Below are 25,174 nucleotides of genomic sequence, written 5' to 3'. Positions count from 1 at the left end.
GAACAAACATCACAACACATGGTCCCTAGGGCCCAAAATATTGTTCAAACAACACCTTTACCACCTCCAGTGCTAGGACCGCAACCACCACATCCGAGAATCACTTCTGTGAATCAAGTGAGTTGTGAGTCATCTATTTCTTGTTTGGAAGGCTGTGAGGAAGATATAGATCCTAATATTGTCTATGGGATGGATGTGCTTGAAGAAAGTCCACAATACTACATGGAGGACTATTGGGGACAAGTCAAACATGTCTATCGAGTAGCTACTCTTGTGGCAAGAGGCCAAAATATCAATTACACTGCTAAGAGACCACCTCTTTAATGCTATGAGTGTGGAGGCCCACATCGTGTAGCCAAGTGTCCTATTAAGCTACAAAAGAACGCCACACTAATGCAAACCAATCAAGCGAGCACATCTACAATGCCGATACTCATGTGTAATCAATGTGGCATAGATCATTTGATTGCCCAATGTCCAAATAATTCAAATGCACCGAAGATTACGCCGTTAAACTTGATTGAAGTTACCAAGGAGCCATCACCAAGTACATCTGTGGTACCAATAAACGTACTCACACGATCGATGCTCCAAAAACAAAATTTTATTCTTGAGGAAAGAGACACGGCATCAAGTGCCCAATCTCAAAAAAAGAAGAAAACACGAAGGAAGAGATCGCAAAAAGCAGCGAAGTCAGACTCCAGTTCAAAGACCAACATAGGGACTGGTGACGACCCCGTACATATGAACGACACTGAAGAGGATTCTGATTCAGGAGAAACCGTGGAGACCAAAACGACCACTAAGATAAAAACCAACAAGGAAGATCTTCATGAGCCACAATGGCCAGGATCCAAGAAGAAGATAGGAACTTACCCAAACCCTACAAAGGAGATTGAGCGAGTCAAGCAATTAAGGAGTTTGGTAGAAGATACCCAAAGGGATCTAGAACCAGCACCTAGGCAGATCCAGATTACAGACACCATGTTCCCTACGCAACAACAACCTCACCAAGTCCATAGACCCTTAGCCATACCTAGTGTCATCCAAGAGGAAAGTGACTTAAAGTCATGGGAAAGTGGGCGTACTCACTTCTTGATGGAAAGAATGTTTATAGAGGGACTACTTGATCCTGTAAAAGAAATGGAGATCCCATCTTCCCCACGTCAAGGGACTCAAGGCCAAAAGGTTCCGTTAAACATTGCCAAATTGATGGATTTCATGTCTTCAGAAGTTAGAACCACCACCATGTCCAAACTATATAAGGACCCTGAGCTAGTCTCAGCTCTTCGAGCCTTCCTCAATGGAGAACTAAAGTTTGGGCTACCACAATTTGCATAGATGGATGGAGCTGGGGAGATGCCAATAGAGGAGGAACACTTAGATCCACAACCCAACCTAGATGAGAACCTTGTTATAGAAATACATGTTAACAAGTTGGGACAATACTTTGAGGGTGATGAATCCAATGCAACCATACCAATCACTATAAGGGATTAACTGTGAAGGGAATCCTTGATGGTGGCGCTGGGGTTAGCATTGTGACTAAAAATTGCTGGGAAACTATGGGAAGACCTCACCTTGCGACCACAACCATAGTAGTGAAGATGGCCAATGGGTCTATTGTTAAACCTATTGGGATGCTAGAAGATCTCAAGATCAAGGTCTTTGGACATAAAATAAGGATTACCTTCATTGCTATGGATTTCTCCAAACACACTATGGCATCGGAGATGATCTTAGGATGTCCTTTCATGAGGGAAGCAAAAATGGTACATGACTGGTCTAAAAACCATGTCTACTTGCAGTTCCAAGATTATGTCATTCGAGTGGATCTTGTAAGGGGTCGAGCACATCCTCTAGGAAATAGGTTTATAATTGATCATAGATCTGACACCACAGTTCACTTGGCCCCATTGCAGTATTGTTACACGTGTAAAGCGAACACTGATGCAGGGGAAGATTCTTCTTATATGGATGTACTACCTGGGATGACTGAGTCAGACAATGTGGATTGGGTCCACCTAGCAGCAACCATAGATACTTGGGGGAATAGAGGGACGACCTAGGTAACACCTGCGGGGGATGAAATGCCACCACTCGTACCCTTAAATATGCTAGAAGCAATGCATATAACTTCTGACAAGACTCATCCTAATATAACGAAGAAAACATACAAGTGGGTCCCTAAATCTTCTTTAGCAACCATAGCTAGTGCTAAAAAAACATAAGCCTCGTAAAAAACGTCCCACTCGCCCCAAGAAATGTAAAGAAACGTTGCGTTGGATTCCTAAACGACTATTGGAAGCCCAAGGCTACTATCATGGAAATGATCAAATCTGGGTGCCAAAACGTAGATTGTGCTCTTACTTGTCACCGAGCCCATGTGAGCTCAATCCTGTAGCTCCAAAATGAATTGATGATCGTGGAAAGAAAAATCACAGAATGCTACACACCCGCTCCAAAGCTAGTTTGGGTACCGAAGAAAGAACGATTTGTTCCATCTAGCTCAGGAAGGGGGGAGTCCCATGAAGCTTCTAGCTCCTCATGTAATGCATCCGTAGAGGTAAAAGCTTCTCCACAACCTCCACCTAAAATAGTGGACCTCCATAAAGTTACAAAGGAATCCACACCTCCTAGTGTTCAAGAATCACCTGATGAACCATTTCAAGTTTGATCCTGGGAGAGTACCTTACCACCCTTGCAACTCGATGAGGCACCTAAGGTAATAGAAAACTACTGGCAAAAATCCTCACCTATTACCAACTGGAACAATTGGTTTCAAAGGGTGACAAGCACATTTCAAACGGTATGATCTACCAAGGAAGGGGGGAGTGTTTGCTGACAGTCATCATTCACTTGCTTCCCTCTCAACCTTCCTCCTTGACCTCTTAATCTCCAATCTTAGGGAATGTACATATAAAGCCTTATACTCATAAAAAACAAAAATAATAAAGAGCAAGAGCAATTAGCAAACGAGTATGCACAATAAAAGTCAAAACATAGACCAGACCTACATATTCACATCCGGTACACTGAAATAGAAAATTATGTCATCAAACACCTTTGATCCTCATCACTCGAGTGATGGAGGGTAGGTAGGATTATTACAATAGGAGTGTTTCTGTTTTAGAGTTGAGTGATTAGAAAAGTTATTTTTTCCCACCGATGTGCCTCCTAGAGGTATTGTTTGTGTTTCATAGTGTGTACAGGAACAATTGTTGTGGTTAGGATTTGGACCTCATGGAATCTTTCTCTCATCCACACTTCAAATCAAGCACGACCATCAACACAAACAAGTGTTTCTTGTCCCTTATATTTTTTGTATCCATGTTTGTCTGCTTTGATTGTGATTGGTAGCATAATATTCAACGCATTTTTTGTATCCATTAGCATTGTCCCTTATATTTTTTGTATCCATGTTTGTCTGCTTTGATTGTGATTGGTAGCATAATATTCAACGCATTTGCTTAGTACCAAACATTAAATTCAATGTAATTTTTTTGTCATAATCACTTGTCTAGAATTAAAAATCAAGCAGTCCGACTAAGCTAGTTTGACCAAGTTAGGTGTTACAGATCTTCTCTTAATACCATGGGGAATGCCTTCCTATTAATCAATGGTTACTTAGGTTAATCTTAATCCGATTTAGGCAGCATTGTATGAAATGTACTAGGGCTTTCTAGTGGGCTTAGTCCCTATTGACCTTTAGCTTAAGTATTATAAAGGGAGTTTACTAGTGTGATGAGCCTGGGGAGGTGTAACAGTGTTATATGACCCCCCAAAGTTACAAAATTAAAATGCTAAAAACGAACAAACAAAAAATCAAAGTGCCACAATGCATCTTAAACTGGAAGAGAAATCTCAGCTTGATTTGGTACTTCACTCACATGTATCACCTATGGTACTAGAGCCCTAGAGGTTCCCAGTGTACTTGCTTTTCCTTGAAAAGCAAAAAACCCAAGGCATACAAAATAAGCACACACATCAAAATTGAATCACTGTGAAAAGACTTTGGGGGGTCAAAGAAAAGATAATCAGTCAGGCGATGATTTCATGAGAAATTCCTTTTATCGTAGCTTAACTACAAGGTCTTCTAGGTATAGCCTCTAGTCAGCCCTCGAACATGAAATACTTGGCTCTCGCAATTAAACAACTTAATTGACCAGAGAAAATTAAGAAGCTTACCCATGGTATTAATAGTTGATCTCTAGTGCCTTTTGACTGTTAAATTAGCGACCCCGGACTTGTTTAATTTTTACCTTTACATCTGTTTATGCATTTGATTATATTGCAATTTAATGTTTATTGTTGACAAATGGTTTAAAATTTTGTTACCACTTACATTGTCTGCCTACAAGTGCATATGCTTTCTAATTGCTTATGAGAATGCAATTACTGTGCCAATGTTGTTTGATTTTGCAGTGACTGAAGGAGGCTAAGGACATTTATCTCAAGAGCTCTTCCACCTCGACGAACGAGCTTCAACTCACTACTTCCGAGGACGGAATCTACATCAGGAAGGGGGGCATGTTAACCCTCATGGCTCACAAACACCCTATCACCTGCGATGGACATTGTATTATTTACTTGTAGAGTCAGGTACCTCGCTTGTCGGTCCAATAGGAAAAGGGTAAGAGTGATCGCCGATGAGAGGCGCACTCTAACTGGAACATTAAGGGGTTAGTTGGCTAAGCATGGGCACCCAAGTGTGCCATAGCGTGTCTCGGGCTTTATCAAATCCATCTAGCCACTCTCCAATGTAAACTAGGGACTCTAATACCAACCAACCTTCTACCATGCTACCCTTCGGACGTGCCTTCTGACGCACATATCCCTTGAGCGTTTTCATGAAACGTTCTAAAAAGAACATCCATCTAAAATGTATTGTACCAGCTATTTCCACCTCATCAACTATGTGAACAAGAAGATGCACCTAAAAGGTTAGCATGGTAGTAGAAAAGTGTTTCTCAAACATGCACACAAACTCCACAGCGTTTAGTTTGGCAAATGGTATGGAGTCTACATTGATCTCCTTTTGTGAGATCCATTGCACCAACTTCGCAAGTTTGTAGATTTTGCTATGGACGTCAAGAGACAAACATTCCTCAATGGCCATCGGTAAAATAAATTGCAAAACACATCTAGCAATGATATTAAAGTCGACACACGAATTTATTACACAATTCCCACTATGATATTATTCCACTTCAAACATGCCTGATACATTTTATGCCAGTCATGTGACTTCAAACCAGTAAGCTTCCCGTTTTTAGTGAAACACGTTCGGAGCGAGTGCATTACGCTAGTGGCAGTACTCTTGATGACCTTCATAGATCTGCTTCTTCAATGAGGGCGCCTGACGTTGGTGCACCCAGTCTGTGTCAACCCATAGAAGTGCCAGTAGCAGCGGTGTGGAAATTAGTAGCCTGATGGGGAAATGCTTGGATAGGTACTAGATGTAAAGAACAAAAGATGTCATTAAGAATTGTATGTCGATTGTGTCTTTTAGTAGGTCAAGCATGATTTTTCTGACTGAGCTACTCGAAGTACCCAAAGGGCACTGCCTATCAATGTGTGCGGCTCCTGATGCTTTTTAAAGCATGTTTTTTATAGCTCTACATTTGAAACAATTGGGGACAAGGCTATTATACCAGAGAGAACCGACCTATTCCACATGGGCGACCTTGATGTAATCACACTCATGCTTCATTATTGCGGAGTTTTTTACGAGTTGCGCTCGAGGTGGATATTGATGCAAGGGGCTTCAAAGGAAGCGAAGCAGATGTTTTTTAAAAAGTGGAGAATCTGGGGAGTTGAAGGGTGTGCAGGTAGTGTGGTCAAAGGGAAGAGAAAATGTTTTTCCAAACTTCGGCAATTGCGGGCGTGGGAAAGAGAACCAGGCAAATTAACATAAAAAGTTAGCTTATCGCTAAATATTTATTTTAAAAAAACGAGTAAGACTACAGTGAAAAGAAAACGGCGCTGCATGCATGGGAAAGGAGCGCCATCTGTGTGGAGTGCATGAGAAGGCCTTAGCAAGGTGCAGGTCAAAGGGTTGGGGAAGGTTCAGTGGGTGCACGGGGAGGTCTGCATGAGCCAAGGGTTGCATGGCAGAGCCCGTCAACCTTCTGGAAGGGGCAGCTTGACAAAGAGGAGGTGAGCGCTGCAGAGTAGAGGGGCCTTGCAAAGGCTGTGAGGAGTTGGAAGGGCCACGGGCTAATGTGCACGGCTACGAGCTGTTGGAATATAATAAAATATTCCAGCTGTCATGCCTCGAGAAACCAAGAGGCGTGAGTACCCATTCAAACCTCACGTCACAAGCCTATTTAACTACCCTGTAATCAATCAAGCAATGAACCCTACTAACCGCCTATCTGCGTGTGTCTCTTTCTACCTTCTCTCTCATCTCATTCTCTGTGTAACACACACACACAGTAATGTAATCTCTCTCTCCCACAATGCCTTTCCATTCTGTATCTGATAGTGGTCGTCCTCCTGGGCCATCCTGTCGACATGGTATCAATCGCCAGTTTTTTCCTGCACCCCTACTTCCTGATGGCGCCAGCCATTCTTGCTGCTGCTGCCCGAATAGAGAAACCTGCAATGAGCCAATTCTTGCTGCTGGTGCTACCCGCTTCGATGAACCCTGTTTCTCTTGCATGCAAGCACAGATGGTGCAACCACAGCCAATTTCAGCGATCACCTGCTGAATGCGAATAATGATACTGTAAATCATACATGTCCTGTGCAAGAGACTCAACTCAACTCCTCCTTTAATGCCAACTCTGAGCGCAGATATGAAGCATCATCTCTTCTTGCACATGCTCTCATTTGTTGCTTTGTGAAGGCCATTCAACATTCCTATTCAGCGCAATGCCTAATGCCATGCAAGCCTTCAAAGACCCCTAACCCTTTACATTCTGCATCCTCTAATGATGCTCCCTCAGGCAACGCAATTTGCCGGGGCTCATTTGAATATACAGAGGACGATGATGCCATCATTGAGGCATTTCTTGCTTCCACGGAAGGGGCACCTGAAGCGGCAGGTGATAAGATACCCAAAATACCCTCTGAAATGCAGTGTATCGGACCTCATTATGTTCATGTTCTTAACAAAGTTTGCGGCATTTACTTTGAAAATTCTGGGGATAGCAGTCTCAATGCTGAGCATCTTTCCAGCCCATTTCTGAAGGCTCACCATCCTGCTGGAGAAAGAGCAGATGACCATGCCATCAAGGTCTTCACTGCTGCTGAGAAGTCATGCCCAACCCATACTGTTGCCCATGCGCGCCAAGGACATGTTGCATCTTATCTTGCTCTACACATTGCTGGCCGTGATGATGATGAAATCATTGCAGCATTTGTTAATGCTTTTGTGAAACCCTGCATATTGGCGTCATTGTCTATGGAGGATTTCTCATCCGGTGCTGCAGACAACACTGTTCCTGTGCTGGCAGTCACTTCCCAGATGATTCTGGAGGACAATCAATCCCTTTTGCAGGTGAATAATCCTGCTAGCCATGCCCCTTGGCCTACTTTCGGCGTTGTCAATGACGTAGACAATCCAACTGAAGTGCCTAATTCTGCTCTTGATGACGCCAGACCCTCTTGCTGCAGCTATACATCACCTCATGATGTCTCTCTTGGCGCAGATCTCCAATACCCACCAAGCTATAGCCCTCTGCTGGCTGCCTTGCTGATAAACCAATGTAATGCTGCTGCTATTCATAATCGGCCTTGTTACAATCTGCCCCTTGCCCCCTCATCTGCAGTCCTTCAACAGCGAGCCCAATCCTTGCCATGCCTTAACTTGGAGGCAGATGATGATGACGATGAGGGTGCCATCATGAAGGATGTTATCAAAGGCTTGTCTCCTTCTTCAATGCCAACCTTGGATTCTGCAGAGACACTATCACTGATGGTAGACTATGGCCTCTATGGTAACCGTTTGCAAAGTGATGGCCTCCATGAAAATAAAGCAATACAAATTTCAAAGCTCGATGTTCTCGAGTGCTATGACGGTGTCCCCTTTTGCAAATACTGTTGTCGAGCTCCTCGCAATCGAAAACCAACCTTGTGCCACAATTTTGGAATTCAAAATCATCGACGTGATGATCCTTCCAATGGTCCAAAGCCAAAAAGTTCAGTAGTTATCTTCATCATGCTCAAATACTTGGACTCCTACCTTATCTTCTTCACCAAAAGCCAATCTGAAGCAAAATCTAAAGCACATGTTTTCAATCGAAGGGGGGATCAATTGAAGAAAATCATTCGATCTCAACATGCAGTAGAAGAACTTGATTCTCGTGCGAGAATCAAGATGAAACCTCAACATCAAACATGTCCACTTAACACCTTTATGCTTGAACCTGATTGATTGTGCAGAAAACCCAATTGAAAGCTAAAGTAAAATTTTCTTTCGTGCACCTCCATCGTTTGATGGAAACAAAAACAGAAAGCACTTTCCAGCTCATCTAAGCACTTCTCATGCACAATAAAATCTTCTCTCGGCATTCAGCTGAGGGGGGATGTTGGAATATAATAAAATATTCCAGCTGTCATGCCTCGAGAAACCAAGAGGCGTGAGTACCCATTCAAACCTCACGTCACAAGCCTATTTAACTACCCTGTAATCAATCAAGCAATGAACCCTACTAACCGCCTATCTGCGTGTGTCTCTTTCTACCTTCTCTCTCATCTCATTCTCTGTGTAACACACACACACAGTAATGTAATCTCTCTCTCCCACAATGCCTTTCCGTTCTGTATCTGATAGTGGTCGTCCTCCTGGGCCATCCTGTCGACACGAGCTACAGAGGGTTGACAGCCTGTGAGCAAGAGAGGCCATGGGCTGCAAGTTGGTAGGATGCGCCATCAAAGTTAAGCGGCAGGGGAGGCTGCTCTAGAAGGCCGCCACAAAGCTGCATGGTATTGGATGTCTTAAACGGGCCTGATGACTTCAGGAGAGGTACCATAGAGGAGATGGGAGCGTTGTAGAGCTGGAGAGGAGACCGAGTTCTACATAGGAGGGAGTCCGCCTGCTACAGGTCAGAGAGGAGGCGAGCCGAGAGCTGGCGGGCTGGTGGACGTGAGAGAGAAGCAAGTGGAAGCCGCAATCTGCTGAGTGGTGGGGCTGCGTGTAGGCCGAGATCAAGAACAACAGATTGGAGGTTGGGGCTGCCAAGGCTTGAGAAGGTCAGCTTGCAGGAGAGCCCCCATGGTCGAGAGTGGGTGGCAAGAGAGCATGGAGAAAGGCTAAAGGCAGCGCTGGGAAAGCTCAGCAAGATCGCGGGATATGCAGGGAATTTACAATCAAGGGTTCTCAAGAGCATGGGGGTTGTGCCTGTCGGGCTGCAGAGGGAATTGCGGTGCTGCAGGTAGACAGTCGGCCATTGTATGCGAAGCACATCATTGCAGAGAAGAAGCAAGATGATAATCAAAGGAGGCTCCGCATCAAGGAGTGTCAAGGAAAATCAATGTTGACAAGCAACGGAGATGGCCGACGCATCAAATGCAAGTGATTGAGCAGTAGGCCGAGCAATAGAAAGATAAAGGAGGCAGTTTTACTTATTAAATTCCATCATTGTACATGCTATCCTTGAATGGTTTCTTGCCACGTTAATTGCTCGATCTACCCCCATTTTTTATAAGAAGGTTCTCTTTGCTCTCGTGTCTAGTTGCATGTCGGTGTATCTATATGTGTGTATTGTGATGCGAGCCATTTGAATGTGAACGTGTAAGAAAAACTCATGTCTGTCACTGATGTTGGAGTATCGGGGAGTATTAACACATTTAAGGTTGCTTAGTTGTGGGTGTAATACAAGCTAGAGTTTTGGGAAGGGTGACCTATGTGTCAGTAAAGTCTGAGGTGCATCTATGTGGATGAAGGTACTCCCAAAGGGTCGGGGATGGGAGCCATGATTGTGTGCTTGGCGCCGGGATTGGCCTAGTCACAGCTGGTGGGGTATGGATTCGAACCATAGTCGTTGCTAGATTGTGAGTCTAGGTGTGTGTTTACTAGGGGATAGGGGTGCTGTGAGATCACTGGGCTATAGAGAGGCATTCACTGAGTGTGCTGGTGGTTTTCTTGTTTCCCCGTTTCCATCTTGTGGTGCCCCCACTGAGGATCCATTGATTGCTTCCTGACCGAGTGTTCATGAATCAAGATGAAGCAGGGGTTTGGTCTGGTGTTCAAAGGAGATCAAGATGCAGACGATTGGATTGAAGATTTTGAGCTATTTATGCTGACAATATTGCAGATGCCAGGTGATGAAGCAAAGCTCCAGACTCTACCTTTGGTGTTGCACGGTAAAGCAAAAGTTTGGTTCGATGGCTTAGAAGATGTGCACAAGCAGAACTCGGCCGGACTTTGCGAGCAATTTCTACAAAGGTATCGAAAGGTGGTGTCAGCTTCGAAAGCAGATGCAAATATCAAAGGCTTGCAGCAGGACATAAGTACAAATTTTGATGCTTTTGTTGATAAATTTGAAGCTTATTGGGGGGATTTTGGGGCTGCTACCCAAGCAACAAATGCGGGATATTTTAAGCTGGAAATTAGGTTTCTATCCTGCTTGCATCCCTATGTTCGTGAGAGAGTGGATTATGAAGATCCAAGTACCTTTGATGAAGCTGTCAAAGTTGCCAGAGCAAAGAGTCGAAAGATGAAGAAGAAGATGGAGGCAGGATTGCTGCAGTCAGTAACCATGACACTAGTGGACCTAGGCCCAAACAAATTGATGAGCAGCAAGAGGTAAAAGCTCCTTCTTTTATTGATATGCATTTGATCAAAGCACGTGAAGCTGATGCCCAGCGAGAGGAGATAGAACAAGTGCCAACCATGTCTCAAAAGGTGCAGAGAGGCATATTCAGACTGCCAACCAGCTTGCTTGCTCAAGATAACAAGGTGATAAAGGACTTCAAAGAAGAAGTGTTGGTTCCAGAACCAGCAACGAGGAAGGTAGCAGTGGTCCAAGAATTAGCAAGTTCAAAAGAGGAGTCCGACAGCTCCATAGCTCCAGCAACAGTTTGGATACCGATGCTACATGGGAGATAGAATCCATGTTTTCTAGGTATGAAACGTATGATTTTTTTCATGTAGATGAAGTGGAAAAAAATGTATGTGAGTTGTCTGTCAATCATTTGAAGGTAAAAGAGGAGCATAGTGCAAGTGTGGAGATGTCTTGTGTGAACAGGCCAGTCGAGCAGCCATATCTTGTGTCTGGTGGTGGTGAGTGCTTGCTAGAAGAGGTATGGTTTGATTGTGCATCCTACTTAATTGAAGAGAATTTTGTTGAGGATGACTTGCAGGAGCTAGGAAGAGAAGCTGTGGTAGGTCAAGCTGATTTATCTATGCAGGGGGTGGGGCAACCTTGCCTTGATGGGCATGTCGAGGTCCACTTTGAAGTTTTGGAGTTGGTTTGTGGCCGTGGAGAGTTAGCTCTGGCAGATGACTCTATTATGGAAACTGATGCAAGTGCAGTCTATAAGAGTGAGGCTCCATGCAATGAGAAAGGTGCCGCCAACCTTGCAGGAGATGAGGTATTTGATGAACAGGTTGAAGCTCAAGCGGGTCATACTCTTGGGTATGAAAAGTTGGCCTTGGAACAATTTACAGAGGGTTTGAATAGAGGTTTGCAAGGCAAACATGTTTGCTTGGCTATGCAGCGAGTGGAGGCAAATAGAAAGGTCTTGCTATTTTATGTGATGCTATGGATACATGTGTTATTGGAGGTTGCTTTACAGGTATTTTTGTATCAGTGGCGAGGTTTTTTTTGAAATCGACTATACTATGGAGGGTTCTGTAACAGATGACATGGTAGCGGCTTATTGTACCGGTGCTTCAAGTGATGGCAAGTATGTTTATAGTGGACACAAAGGATTATGGATGCAGGGTGACAAAGCTCCATGCTATGAAGGGCTAGAAGAGCTGGAAGGGTGGCGTGTCTATTGGCCTACAAATGCAAAGAGGGGCTTCTGCAATGTGCATACTTTACAGGTGGATGGCCACAGCCATTGTTTTATTTTTGATCCAGGTGGACTCTATGCCATGCTTGGGGGAGCTTTGAGCTTTCCAATTGACCCTGGAGGGTGATGCAGTAGCAGACAACTTTCTCTCTATCTCTATCCTATCTATATAGCCATTATACCATTTTTCTTATGCAGTCTATGTATCTATCTTATATCATACTCTCTATACAATCCTATTTTACCTAAATAATATTGTGGTTGAGCATGAATGCTGTGGTTGAGCATGAATGCTAAATAAGGGGGTGGGCAATGATGGTGCACCCAGTCTGTGTCGACCCATGGAAGTGCCAGTAGCAAGCGGTGTGGAAATTAGTAGCCTGATGGGGAAATGCTTGGGTAGGTACTAGATGCAAAGAACAAAAGATGTTATCAAGAATTGTATGCCGAATGTGTTTTTTAGCAAGTCAAGAATGGTTTTTTCGACTCAACTACTCGAAGTGCCCAAAGGCCACAACCTATCAATGTGTGCGGCTCCTGATGCTTTTTGTAGCATGTTTTTTATAGCTCTACATTTGAAACAATCAGGGACAAGGCTATTATACCAAAGAGAAACAACATGTTGCAAATGGGCGACCTTGATGTAATCACAGTCATGCTTCATTATTGCGGAGTTTTTTACGAGTTGCACTCGAGGTGGATATCAATGCAAGGGGCTTCAAAGGAAGCGAAGCAGATGTTTTTTAAAAAGTGGAGAATCTTGGGAGTTGAAGGATGTGCAGGCAGTGTGGTCAAACGGGAAAAAAAAAATGTTCATTCGAACTTCGGCAATTGCGGGCATGGAAAAGAGAACCAGGCAGCTTAACATAAAAAATTAGCTTATAGCTAAAGGTTATAAATAATAAAAAAAACGAGTTGGACTGCAGTGAAAAGAAAACGGTGCTGCATGCATGGGAAAGGAGCGCCATCTGTGTGGAGTGCATGAGAAGACCTTAGCAAGGTGCAGGGCTAAGGGTTGGGGAAGGTTCAATGGGTGCACGGGGAGGTCTGCATGAGCCGAGGGCTGCATGGCGGAGCCCGTCAACCTTCTGGAAGGGGCAACTTGACAAAGAGGAGGTGAGTGCTGCAGAGTAGAGGGGCCTTCCAAAGGCTGTGAGGAGTTGGATAATGTGCAGGGCTACGAGCTACAGGGGGTTGACAGCCTGTGAGCAGGAGAGGCCATGGTCTGCAAGTTGGTAGGATGCACCATCAAAGTTAAGCTACAGGGGAGGCTACTCTAGAAGGCCGCCACAAAGTTGCATGGTATTGGATGTCTTAAACGGGCCTGATGACTTCAGGAGCGGTATCATAGAGGAGATGGAAGCACTGTAGAGCTAGAGAGGAGACCAAGTTCTACAGAGGAGGGAGTCCGCCTGCTGGCAGGTCAGAGAGGAGGCGAGCCGAGATCTGGTGGGCTGGTGGACGTGAGAAAGAAGCAAGTGGAGACCGCCATCTGCTGAGTGGCAGGGCCACGAGTAGGCAGAGATCAAGAACGAAAGATTGGAGGTTGGGGCTGCTAAGGCTTGAGAAGGTGAGCTTGCAAGAGAGCCCCCATGGTCGAGAGTGGGTGGCGAGAGAGTGTTACCATATACATGTGGTAGTGATGTGTGTGAACACACTAGGACCGCCGGGGCATTTTTTCCCTCTTTAGGAGGTATTTCCCCCGTGCATTGTATACCCATCACTCTAGGGCTATCCATCTTTTCCATTGCACACTAAGTAATACACTCTCTATTGTGTGCCTTGAGCTTCCTTCGTCTTCTCCAAGCTGTGTGCGTTTCTTTGCAACCCTAATTCCAACAATTGGTATCAGAGCAGATTGCGTCCTCCCGGGCTTAGGCGCCAACTGCTCCAGCACACACCTGCTCACTTTCTCCGATTTCAGTGAGGTTTACAAGTTGAAACGCAAGCCGGATGCTGAGATCGATCGCCATAAGGCTCGACTTGTTGCAAAGGGTTATGCATAGCAAAAAGGCATAGATTATGAAAAGACTTTTGCTCCCACTTGTCGCATGACTACTGTGCATTTTCTGTGTGCATTGGCAGCTCATTTTGGTTGGGATGTATATCAATCAGACATCATTACTTCTTTCTTGAATGGTGACATATTTGAGGAAGTTTATGTAGCGCAGCCTCACGGTTTTGACATAAAAGGACAAGAGGAAAAAGTGTGCAGATGTACGAAGGCTTTGTATGGGTTGAAGCAATCTCCTCGTTGTTGGTATGAAAAAGCTGACACTCATTTGGTCAAACAAGGCTTTCGTAACATTCCAACAAAAAGCACACTGTATGTAAAACGTGAGGATGATGTATTTCTCATTGTGGTTCTTTATGTCGATGATTTGCTGATCACTGGACCAAATGAGAGACATATTGCTGAATTTAAGGCTGATTTGAATTCTACTTTCAAGATGAAAGATTTGGGGTTGTTGCATCATTACTTGGGTATACAGTTTAAGCAGTGTGCTGGTGGTATTACCTTGTGTCAGAGAAGTTACATAGAGACATTGCTATGTAAGTTTGGACTTGAGGATTGCAAACCTATTGCCACTCCCATGGAAACAGGTTTGAAGTTGAGTCTACATGATGCTGGCGATCCTGCTGATGTCACTCTTTACCAAACTGCTGTTGGCTGCCTCATTTATGTATGCAACACAAGGCCAGATATTCAGTTTGCAATCTCACAGGTCAGCAGATTCATGCATAGCCCAGGGTCTAAGCATTGGCAGGCTGTTAAGAGGATTTTCCACTACCTTAGTGGCACTTAACACCCTTGTCTTGTTTTATCCCAAGGGAGGATCATTGCCGCCAGACTCACATGCTTTTTCGGACTCGGATTGGGCTGGTTGTTTTGACATGCGAGTGTCCACAAGTGGTTTTTATTTCATGCTTGGCAGTTCATGTATATCATGGTTGAGCAAGAAGCAATCTACTGTGCCACTTCAAGTTGTGAGGCTGAGTACAGGGCAGTCTTCACAGCTACGGTTGAGTGTGTATGGCTCAGACGCCTTATGGCTGATTGGGGTTGGACAGGACACTGCCAACACTATCTACAATGATAGTCAGAGCGCATTGGCAGTTGCGAGGAACCCAGTTTTTCATGCTCGCATAAAGCACATTGAGGTGCATTACCACTATGTCAGGGAGAGGCTCTCAGCAGGAGAGATCAGCTTGGCTTATGTGCCAACACAGGACAACCTTGCAGATCTTTTCACAAAGGCATTGTCTCGTGAGAAGCTTGAAGCTTTTCGCAAAGCTTTGGGCTTACTCCCCTTTGTGGACTGATCATGTCCTCAGGGCATGGCACTTCCCTTTACTCATGTGCCAGCTCTCATTCACAGCATCACTCCATGGGGTATTTGTTACCATATACATATGGTAGTGATGTGTGTGAGCACACTAGGACTGCTGGGGAATTTTTTCCCTCTTTAGGAGGTTTTTTCCCCATGCATTGTATATATGGCCCCATCACTCTAGGGCTATCCATCTTTTCCATTGCACACTAAGTAATACACTCTCTATTGTGTGCCTTGAGCTTCCTTCGTCTTCTCCAAGCTGTGTGTGTTTCTCTACAACCCTAATTCCAACAGAGAGCGTGGAGAAAGGTTGAAGGCAGTGCTGGGAAATCTCAGCAGGATCGAGGGATACGGAGGGAATTTACAATCAAGGGTTCTCAAGAGCATGAGGGTTGTGCCTATGGGGCTGTAGAGGGAATTGTGGTGTTGCAGGTAGACATTCGGCCATTGTATACGAATGACATCATTGCAAAGAAGAAGCAAGATGATAATCAAAGGAGGCTCTGCATCAGGGAGTATCGAGGAAAATCGATGTTGACAAGCGATGGAGATGGCTGATGCATCAAATGCAAGTGACTGAGTAGTAGGCCGAGCAATAGAAAGATAAAGGAGGCAGTTTTACTTATTAAATTCCATCATTGTACATCCTATGAATGGTTTCTTGCCATGTTAATTGCTCGATCTACCCCCATTTTTTATGAGAAATTTCTCTTTGCACTCGTGTCTAGTTGCATGTTGGCGTATCTATATGTGTGTATTGCGATGTGAGCCATTTGAATGTGAACGTGTAAGAAAAACTCATGTCTATCACACTGATGTTGGAGTATCCAGGAGTATTAACAGATTTAAGGTTGCTTAGCTGTGGATGTAATGCAAGCTAGTGTTTTGGGAAGGGTAGCCTATGTGTCAGTAAAGTCTGAGGTGGATCTATGTGGATGAAGGTACTCCCAAAGGGTTTGGGATTGGAGCCATGATTGTGTGCTTGGTGTCGGGATTGGCCTAGTCACAGCTGGTGGGGTATGGATTTGGACAATAGTCGTTGCTAGATTGTGAGTCTAGGTGTGTGTTTACTAGGGGATAGGGGTGTTGTGAGATCACTGGGGTATAGAGAGGCATTTACTGAGTGTGCTGGTGGTTTTCTCGTTTCCCCCTTTCCAACGTGCATTAAGTCTAGGTCCATATGTGACACATGCTCTGTATCCGCTTGTTTGAAGGCGTGCACATGACAATAGATAAGCTTAAGAAAAACCAAGATTTGCAGTGTTTGAGTTTGAGTGTAGATCACCTGAGCATTCTGTTAGTCCGGGATAGTCATGCATGGTCCACATTAGAATGCCTTTGATCAAAGCATTCCATCAACCTGTGTGTCGACTCATATCCACCACTTTTATGCCAATCCACAATTGTTGTAGCTCTTCCAATAGTGGACGAAGATACACATCCATATTCTTCACTTTATACCGCCCCGGCACTATCAAGCTTAGCAACAGGTGCCCCTTCTTGGTAGTCAGCCACGGGGGAATGTTGTAGTTGACAATGACAACGGGCCATACACTGTAAGATTTTGATCTCTAACCAAATGGATTTACGCCATCCATAGCCAGGCCTATGCGCAAATTTCGAGCTTCCGTGGAAAAATCCGGCCACGTATTGTCTATATGTTTCCAGGCTGTGCAATCTGCAGGAATCCGTAACACACCATCCAAAGATCTATTCTCCTTGTGTCATGATGCTAGGGCGGCCATGGACTTACATTCAAAGAAATGCTTGATGTGAGGAAGCAGAGGAAAATGTCGCAAAACCTTTGTGAAATTTTTGTTCCATGGAGATCTACCTCTTGGAATCACATTTCGGACACTTCTCCATGTTTATGTATTCCCCTCTAAAAAGAATGCAATCGTTCGGACAAGCGTGACCTGAATTGTAATCCATCCCCAAGTTTCGCAAGATCTTTCTTGCTTCCTCTCTAGAATCTGGCATCACATTATCAATTGGCAGTATGTGCTCTTTGAGCAATCTACACAAAAGAATGCGGTACACTTGAGTAAGTAATATATCATATCATTATACATCTAGAGTTTTTTATTGAAGTAAACACATTGTAATAGATCACCTGAAAAGCGTTGTGATGCTAATGTCACTCCATCCAAACTTCGCCTGCATGTTGAGAATAACCAGGAGCGCCTTTAATCTAGACACACGTGCTCCATCATAGAATGGCGTATCGGCTTCACTTTTCATATCATCATAGATAAGCCTTTCTAAATCCCTGATCGTCTCAATCATTTCATCGATCTTGGGTCAAACCGATGAAATGCTCATCTACTTCATTTCATCAATCTGCATGATCATCCTCCGAGCTGTCAGAGGCTACATCTTGTGGTCTCACATATGCTGCTTGACCAAAGCGCCTGTGAACACGTATATTGGGTTGCAAGATTGCTACCTGTTAGCCAGCATCAGAGTCCCATGAGTTATAATTGGTAACAACTCGATCTATAATAGATGAATCAAACTTGCCAAATTTGCGAACGTGCGCGCTGCAAAGAAACATGTCTTGTCCATCGCACAACATGCTTGCATTGATTACAAGGACATAAGATCCTTGTTGAGAGATAGGTGTTTTGGTTGGACGGCCCCACATCCTTGTCACTACTAATAATGAATGTAAAAACCTTACAACTTGGACAAAAATTAAATCTTCTATTGGCATCCTCCATCTTATCTCTTCTCTCTCTCTCTCTCTCTCTCTCTCTCTCTCTCTCTCTCTCTCTCTCTCTCTCTCTCTCTCTCTCTCTCTCTGTTCACACTATAAACTACCTCACATTCTCTAGTCATGTCTGATCCCCGCACACCTCGGTCTAGAGGTGCACGGAGATCAGAACCACCGGGTTATAATCTCGTCTTTATTGGACAATGCCTATATTTGTGGGCATGAGAAATCTACACACCCACGTCAACATGATAGTGCATTTAGTGGACAAAACTCCTTTGCCTCTTCTCTAGCTATAGCAATTCACAGCATCTTGACATCTCTTCACAGCAGATCCTTGTTGGAGGGATTACTTTGCACGTTACATGTTGGTTTCCAATCTGAGTATCATGCCGTTGAAAGCTTTCCAACTTAAGGTCGCATCCGTAGAGAGGAAGAGAGGGATCACCATTCACCTAACTCTAAAATTTTTTCGTAATCCCAAAGGTAGACTTTAATATAAAAACTAAATCCAAAATCTAATCTTAAATCTAACCTAATTGAACATATGGTGATCCTGAGCTAATTGAACGTGGTTAGTGGGTGAGTTAATAGGTGTCAGATTCTGATGGGAATATACATATTGTTGTGTAACTAGTGTTTGCTCTTTGGGCAAAGCCTTCATTGACATGCCCTAAAATCTAACCTAAATCTGATCTAATTTAATCTAGTCTTAATTCAAACATAAATCTAGATCTAATCTAATCGATCTTAAACTCAACATAAACCTAAATCTAATCTAATCTTAAATCTAACCTAAACCTAAATGTAATCTAACTTAAATCTAAATCTAATCTAATCTTAAATCTAAATCTAATCTAATCTTAAACTCAACATAAACATAAATCTAATCCAATCTTAAATCCTAAACCTACATGTAATCTAACTTAAATCTAACCTAGCTAATCTTAAATCTTGCCCTTTTTTTAAATCTAACATAATCTTAAACTCAACATAAACATAAATCTAACCTAAACCTAGATGTAATCTAACCTAATCTTAAATCTAATTTAAATTTTAACATAATCCTAAATCTAACCTAATTTTAAATTTAACATAAATTTTAAATATAAGTTAAATGTAATCTAATTTAATCTTAGATCTTAATCTAACCTCATTTTAATTAAATGTAATTTTAAATCTAACCCAACCCTAAATCTTAATATAACATTTCGTTTCATATTTTCTCTACTTTTTCTCTCTCTCTCTCTCTCTCTCTCTCTCTCTCTCTCTCTCTCTCTCTCTCTCTCTCTTTGTTTTCCCCCCCTTACCTCTCTCTTTCCATCTTCTCCCCCTCTCTTTCTCTTTGGTTTCTCTCTCTCTCTCTCTCTCTCCTCTCTCTCTCTCTCCTCTCTCTCTCTCTCTCTCTCTCTCTCTCTGTGTTTATTGGTGTCAAAAATTATAACACAAACTACCACCATAACAAAGATCTAATATCAAGTTTGAGCCTTTTATTTATGCTAATGTTTACATCTTTTAATTCTAGAAAAAATTGGACAGCATCTCCTTTGTAAATTGGATCAGTTTTCAAAAGTCCAGTCTACTACCATCTCTTCCGAGACCCCCACTTGAGGATTAAGGCTCTTTTAATTTGAATGAATTTCAATGTAGAACATTTGTGTTAAAAATTATGTACTTATCCAAGAGCATCAAAAAGTACTTTGTAACTGTGAAGTTAGCACTATATACTTACCTTCATCAGAAGTGATTTCCTGCATACAAATATAGAAGTACATATCTATAAGGCCATTTAGCTAGGTGGATGTTTAAAGTTGGACCTCATATTACTTACATACAGATTGTATTTCAAAAGTTCCAGCCATTACCACTTCCTCAAAAATCTTTACCAGACCCATAAGCCTATTTATATAATTTGATTGAGCTCGAAAGATCGATAATATCTTAAACTATTAAGTAAAAATCCAAAAATAACCTAATCCGTGTAAACTAGATCTGAGTGTCGAGCTAGAATCCATGGAGGTAGCCCAATGGAAGTTATATGCACCAATAAGGCTAATGCTTAATTTCTTCTGTAAAGTCAGCCTATAAAGTCTGTAATCATTATTCTACACTATGTATGCAAACATTTCGGCAGCATTTCCTTTGTATATGCTCAGTCATTTCAAAAATCCAGTCCATGCCATCTCCCATGAGACCCTCACATGAGGTTGTATGCAACAAATAGTGATACTCATTTTCCCAGACAAAAAGGGTTTAAGAACTTCTGTCACAATGGATTAAGAACTCGCATTTGTTACCATTACCAGTTCAGCACCCATCATAGTACTTATTGAAATTCTTCCTTGCAAAGAACATCATGCAAAAAATTCAAACGATAAGCCTACAAAGTCTGTAAAAGTCATTGTGCATCTGTCTATGCACAATGCTATAGTATGCCAAAAAACTGAACCAAATCAAAACCGAAGCAGAGATCGTATCAAGTGCAATAGGTTCAATTAAAAGACCAGAATTTCCATATATTAAAAAACTAAAATTCTTGAGTAGGTGCAATTGCACCTACCTGTATGTCGACTGCACGAGCAAATCAAGCCAATGAGCACTCATGTTTGCCACAGTATGTCCACCACATTGCTACTTGATTGTGTTCATCCGCGGTCTGTCCATAATCTTGCAAGGAATGTCCATCATATGCAAGCAAAGCACCAGGGTATGGCGAATCGGAAAAGACACACTTCTATCATGTATATGTGTGTGTGCGCGCGTGTGTGTGTGTGTATTGGAGGAAGCATAGGGAGGGAGGGATTGCTCCACTCTGTATGTGCGGATCCGGATACTACCGGTCCCTGTGTGTGTGTATGTGAGTGTGTGCGTACCCGCTAGAGCAAGAGAGAGATATAGAGCCTGTGTGCTCGTGTGTGTATGAGCGGAGAAAGATAGGTTTGCATTTTGAGAGAGAGAGAGAGAGAGAGAGAGAGAGAGAGAGAGAGACCGCTTATCTGCGAGAACCAATCAGCAGGGGCACTGTAATTGTGCCTGCTCAACTTCCAGTGTGTGTGTGTGTGTGTGTGTGTGTGTGTGTGTGTGTGTGTGTGTGTGTGTGTGTGTGTGTGTGTGTGTGTGTGTGTGTGTGTGTGTGTGTGTGTGTGTGTGTGTGTGTGTGTGTGTTGCCCTATCATGTAAAGCATTTAGAATTGAATGCCAAAATGGGCTTTTCGTTAAAACTAGCCCATGCCAGCTATACCACTAGCTTAGGATGTAATCACCAGATTATGAGTGAGGTAGTGAGGTAATATTTTTAAGATGTATAATGCGTGCAACAAACCACACAGAGTGAGTGGGTGGGTGGTTAGCCGTAATTGCTCGCTTCAAAGTACGTGTGATCTGGGTTTAGCAGATCTGGGCGTCTATCACTGAGAAGGCCGGGCAACACCAGGTTGTACCGCCAAACCAAGGGATCCCACAAGGACTTCCAGAATGCCGTCATAGCGTAGATATAGGAATCAACACTGTCAACCCGTTAGAGTGAGACAAAGGTAGTGACTGAAGAAGGGCCGAAAAATAAAGTTAGTATCTATAATTAATATACAAGGGTGTGTGTTGGGTGTGGTATACATCTTGTAGAATTTGGTAAATGAGCAATTACAGTGGTCTTCTCTAGAGACTCGGTGAAATTTTTCTAGAGAATAGCCAGCTTAAGTTGGCCACACCAAAAAGGGAAGCTGTCAGCCAAGGGTTAGCCAACGACTTGTCAGCTAGATAATGTGTGTGTGTGTGTGTGTTGTGTGTGTGTGTGTGGTGTGTGTGTGTGTGTGTGTGTGTGTGTGTGTGTGTGTGTGTGTGTGTGTGTGTGTGTGTGTGGCCCTCCCCCATCCTAGAGGAGAGATCCACTTGGTGGAGGATGGTCCACCAAGTGGACCAATCCCCCACCAATTGTAGTAATTGCTTCCTAAAAATTTCCATGCTTTATAGCTCAGTCACTTGTACGGTGTTAGCAAGGTTTAGATGCGAGATTACTCATTTGTAATGTGTTTGAACACAACTTAGATGTAAGTACACCAATTGTTATATGATAAAGGGGTCCTCCAAGGAGGAGAGTAAGGTATTATGAAATCTACATACCTGATGTCTCATGATTTTGATGATGTCACTCCAAATTTGTGGAATATGTCGTGACGTTGGTTACTGTACAATACTCCGATCCTGCAAGAGAACTTGAAAATCCACCCTGCTCAAGGGTGGTCAATGCTAACAGTATATGGATTATATGTAAACATGTAGGCGCTTGACCAATTTAGGAGTTGAGAGCCCCGACCCATCCCTTTGGATTGGGTGGATCATGCTAATAATAATGTAACTTGTATTAAAGAGTAGGCAATCCAATTCTTAAGGTATAAATACCCATATCCTGACAAAAACCGTTTGATTGAAGTCAGGATAAATTGGAGTAGCTATATTATTATCTGATATATTATCTAATCCCAATTGCTAAGTATGGCACTAGTCCGACCAAAGACTAGTAGGGAAATTGTATGTGTGTGTTTGAGTATGAAAAATCCCCTCATAATTGAACCATACTTAAACAATTGTGTTAGATAATATATTAAATAACAATATTTTAAAACAAGATGTCATAAATCATTTCATATACACCAATACAACCTTCTGTATCTAATGGATAATACAATCATTTAGATCAAAAATTTGATCTTTGATCACTACAATATAATATCTGTATCCTATGTGCCCATCGAGCTTCCACTACATCTACATGTAGAAGGATCCAACTGGTACATTGGACGATCTTCCGTTACTGCTGCAGTTTTTGTTGTAATCCCAAGGAAAGAATCTATTACCTGCCACCATGCAAGAAACACAAGCCTGTCAGAACTAGCATTACTTGGGAAGACAGGTGTCAACGACTCCCTCCCCTTGTTATTGGTGTCAAAAATTACAACACAAACTACTACCATAACAAAGATCTAATATCAAGTTTGAGCCTTTTATTTATGCTAATGTTTACATCTTTTAATTCTAGAAAAAATTGGACAGCATCTCCTTTGTAAATTGGATCAATTTTCAAAAGTCCAGTCTACTACCATCTCTTCCAAGACCCCCACTTGAGGATTAAGGCTCTTTTAATTTGAATGAATTTCAAAGTAAAACATTTGTGTTAAAAATTATGTACTTATCCAAGAGCATCAAAAAGTACTTTGTAACTATGAAGTTAGCACTATATACTTACCTTCATCAAAAGTAATTTCCTGCATACAAATATAGAAGTACATATCTATAAGGCCATTTAGCTAGGTGGATGTTTAAAGTTGGACAGCATATTACTTACATACAGATTGTATTTCAAAAGTTCCAGCCATTACCACTTCCTCAAAAATTTTTACCAGACCCATAAGCCTATTTATATAATTTGATTGAGCTCGAAGGATCGATAATATCTTAAACTATTAAGTAAAAATCCAAAAATAACCTAATCCGTGTAAACTAGATCTGAGTGTCGAGCTAGAATCCATGGAGGTAGCCCAATGGAAGTTGTATGCACCAATAAGGCTAATGCTTAATTTCTTCTGTAAAGTCAGCCTATAAAGTTTGCAATCATTATTCTACACTATGTATGCAAAAATTTCGGCAGCATTTCCTTTGTATATGCTCAGTCATTTCAAAAATCCAGTCCATGCCATCTCCAATGAGACCCTCACATGAGGTTGTATGCAACAATAGTGATACTCATTTTCCCAGACAAAAAGGGTTTTAAGAACATCTGTCACAATGGATTCAGAACTTGCATTTGTTACCATTACCAGTTCAGCACCCATCATAGTACTTACTTGTAGAGTCAGGTATCGGGCTTGTTGGTCCAATAGGAAAAGGGTAAGAGTGATCGCCGATGAGAGGCGCACTCTTACTAGAAAATTCAAGGGATTAGTTCGCTAAGCATGGGCGCCCAAGTGTGAATGGGGTGAACTCATATAAAAGTCAACTAAACCTAAAATTCACTCATTCTCTCATTTGTGCAATTGAAGAGTGCTCTTGCTCCATCTCCATCTTCTTCTTCTTCATCTCCTTGTGTGTGTGTGTGTGTGTGTATGTGTGTGTGTGTGTGTGTGTGTGTGAGAGAGAGAGAGAGAGAGTGTGTGTGTGTGTGCGATCGAGCATTGTGGCGGCACGACGGCGGCGAGGCGGTTGAGCGTGGCATAGCGGCGTCTCCCTCTTCTTCGCGGCGAGGAATCCTCCACGAAGCAAGCGTAGAGCGGTGAGTGACACACCATCATCATCTTTGAGCTTACTAGTTTAGGCTCGTTGTAAGCTTGGAGCCATTTGTGGCTCGCACATGGTGTATTGGCAAGTTCCTTGCATTGACACGTGCGACATACGCGCACATTTTTGGCGACGTTGCCGGGGAATGCCATACACGAATCTTGAATGGCACTCTGTGCTTCTTTTGTGGTGCAATTTCAATTGTAGGAAAGGTAAGGAAGGAGGGTGTGTGTGTTGAGAAGAAGGATTTTGTGTTATACTGTGTATTTTTTTTGTTAATGGATTTTTCAAAGGTACTGTGTTTATTCTCTGTGTGTTAAGGTTGTTAGTTTTCTTTGTTAATGGAGTTTTCAAAGGTACTGTGTTTATTCTCTGTGTATTAAGGTTGTTAGTTTACTGTGTACAGTAAGTAGGAAGTAGATCTATGAGAGCTAATAGAGTGTGTTAGTGTGTAACAGTAGGTGTATTACTTAGAAGTAGGTAGATAGAGTGTGTGTGTGTGTGCTCTCGTGTAGGCCGCCGCGACCTTATCCTTTTTTCTTCTTTTTTTTAAATTAAAAATATTTTCTTTTTAAATTAAAAACATTTAAAAAAAAATTAAAGGTAGGACCGGGATCGGGAATATCTCCCAGACCCAAGCTCAGACCCAAGCCCAAGCTCACGCTCAGGCCTAGGCCTCATTCGCCTTTTAAAATTACGAATTTTAGCTTTACACGTAGCTAAAAATCGATTTTTTGAGGACCAACGGAACTTCAGATGCCTGAAAATTGTGTTGTAAAGCACACGGCAACCCTCTAAGTGATACGCTCGTTATGAGCTATCACACACTTTAATCAAAAAAATCAAACATTAAAAACGTAAAAAACACGAGTGAAAACGGACGCTTAAA

General features: G+C 42.6%; 1 protein-coding gene across 1 annotated transcript; it reads left to right on the top strand.

Annotated features, from left to right (window-relative positions):
- Positions 1-6,651: 6,651 nt before the first annotated feature.
- LOC147449344 (uncharacterized) lies at positions 6,652-9,687 on the top strand. Its single transcript, XM_086521804.1, has one exon. It carries the CDS (start codon positions 6,884-6,886, stop codon positions 8,378-8,380), a length of 1,497 nt encoding a protein of 498 aa, XP_086377930.1. The 5' UTR covers positions 6,652-6,883; the 3' UTR covers positions 8,381-9,687.
- The last annotated feature ends 15,487 nt before the right edge of the window (positions 9,688-25,174 follow it).

The sequence above is a fragment of the Adiantum capillus-veneris genome, chromosome 10, assembly GCF_014529385.1.
Source record: "Adiantum capillus-veneris isolate H3 chromosome 10, ASM1452938v2, whole genome shotgun sequence".
NCBI lineage: Eukaryota > Viridiplantae > Streptophyta > Polypodiopsida > Polypodiales > Pteridaceae > Adiantum > Adiantum capillus-veneris.
This window is presented reverse-complemented; position numbering and strand designations above follow the sequence as displayed.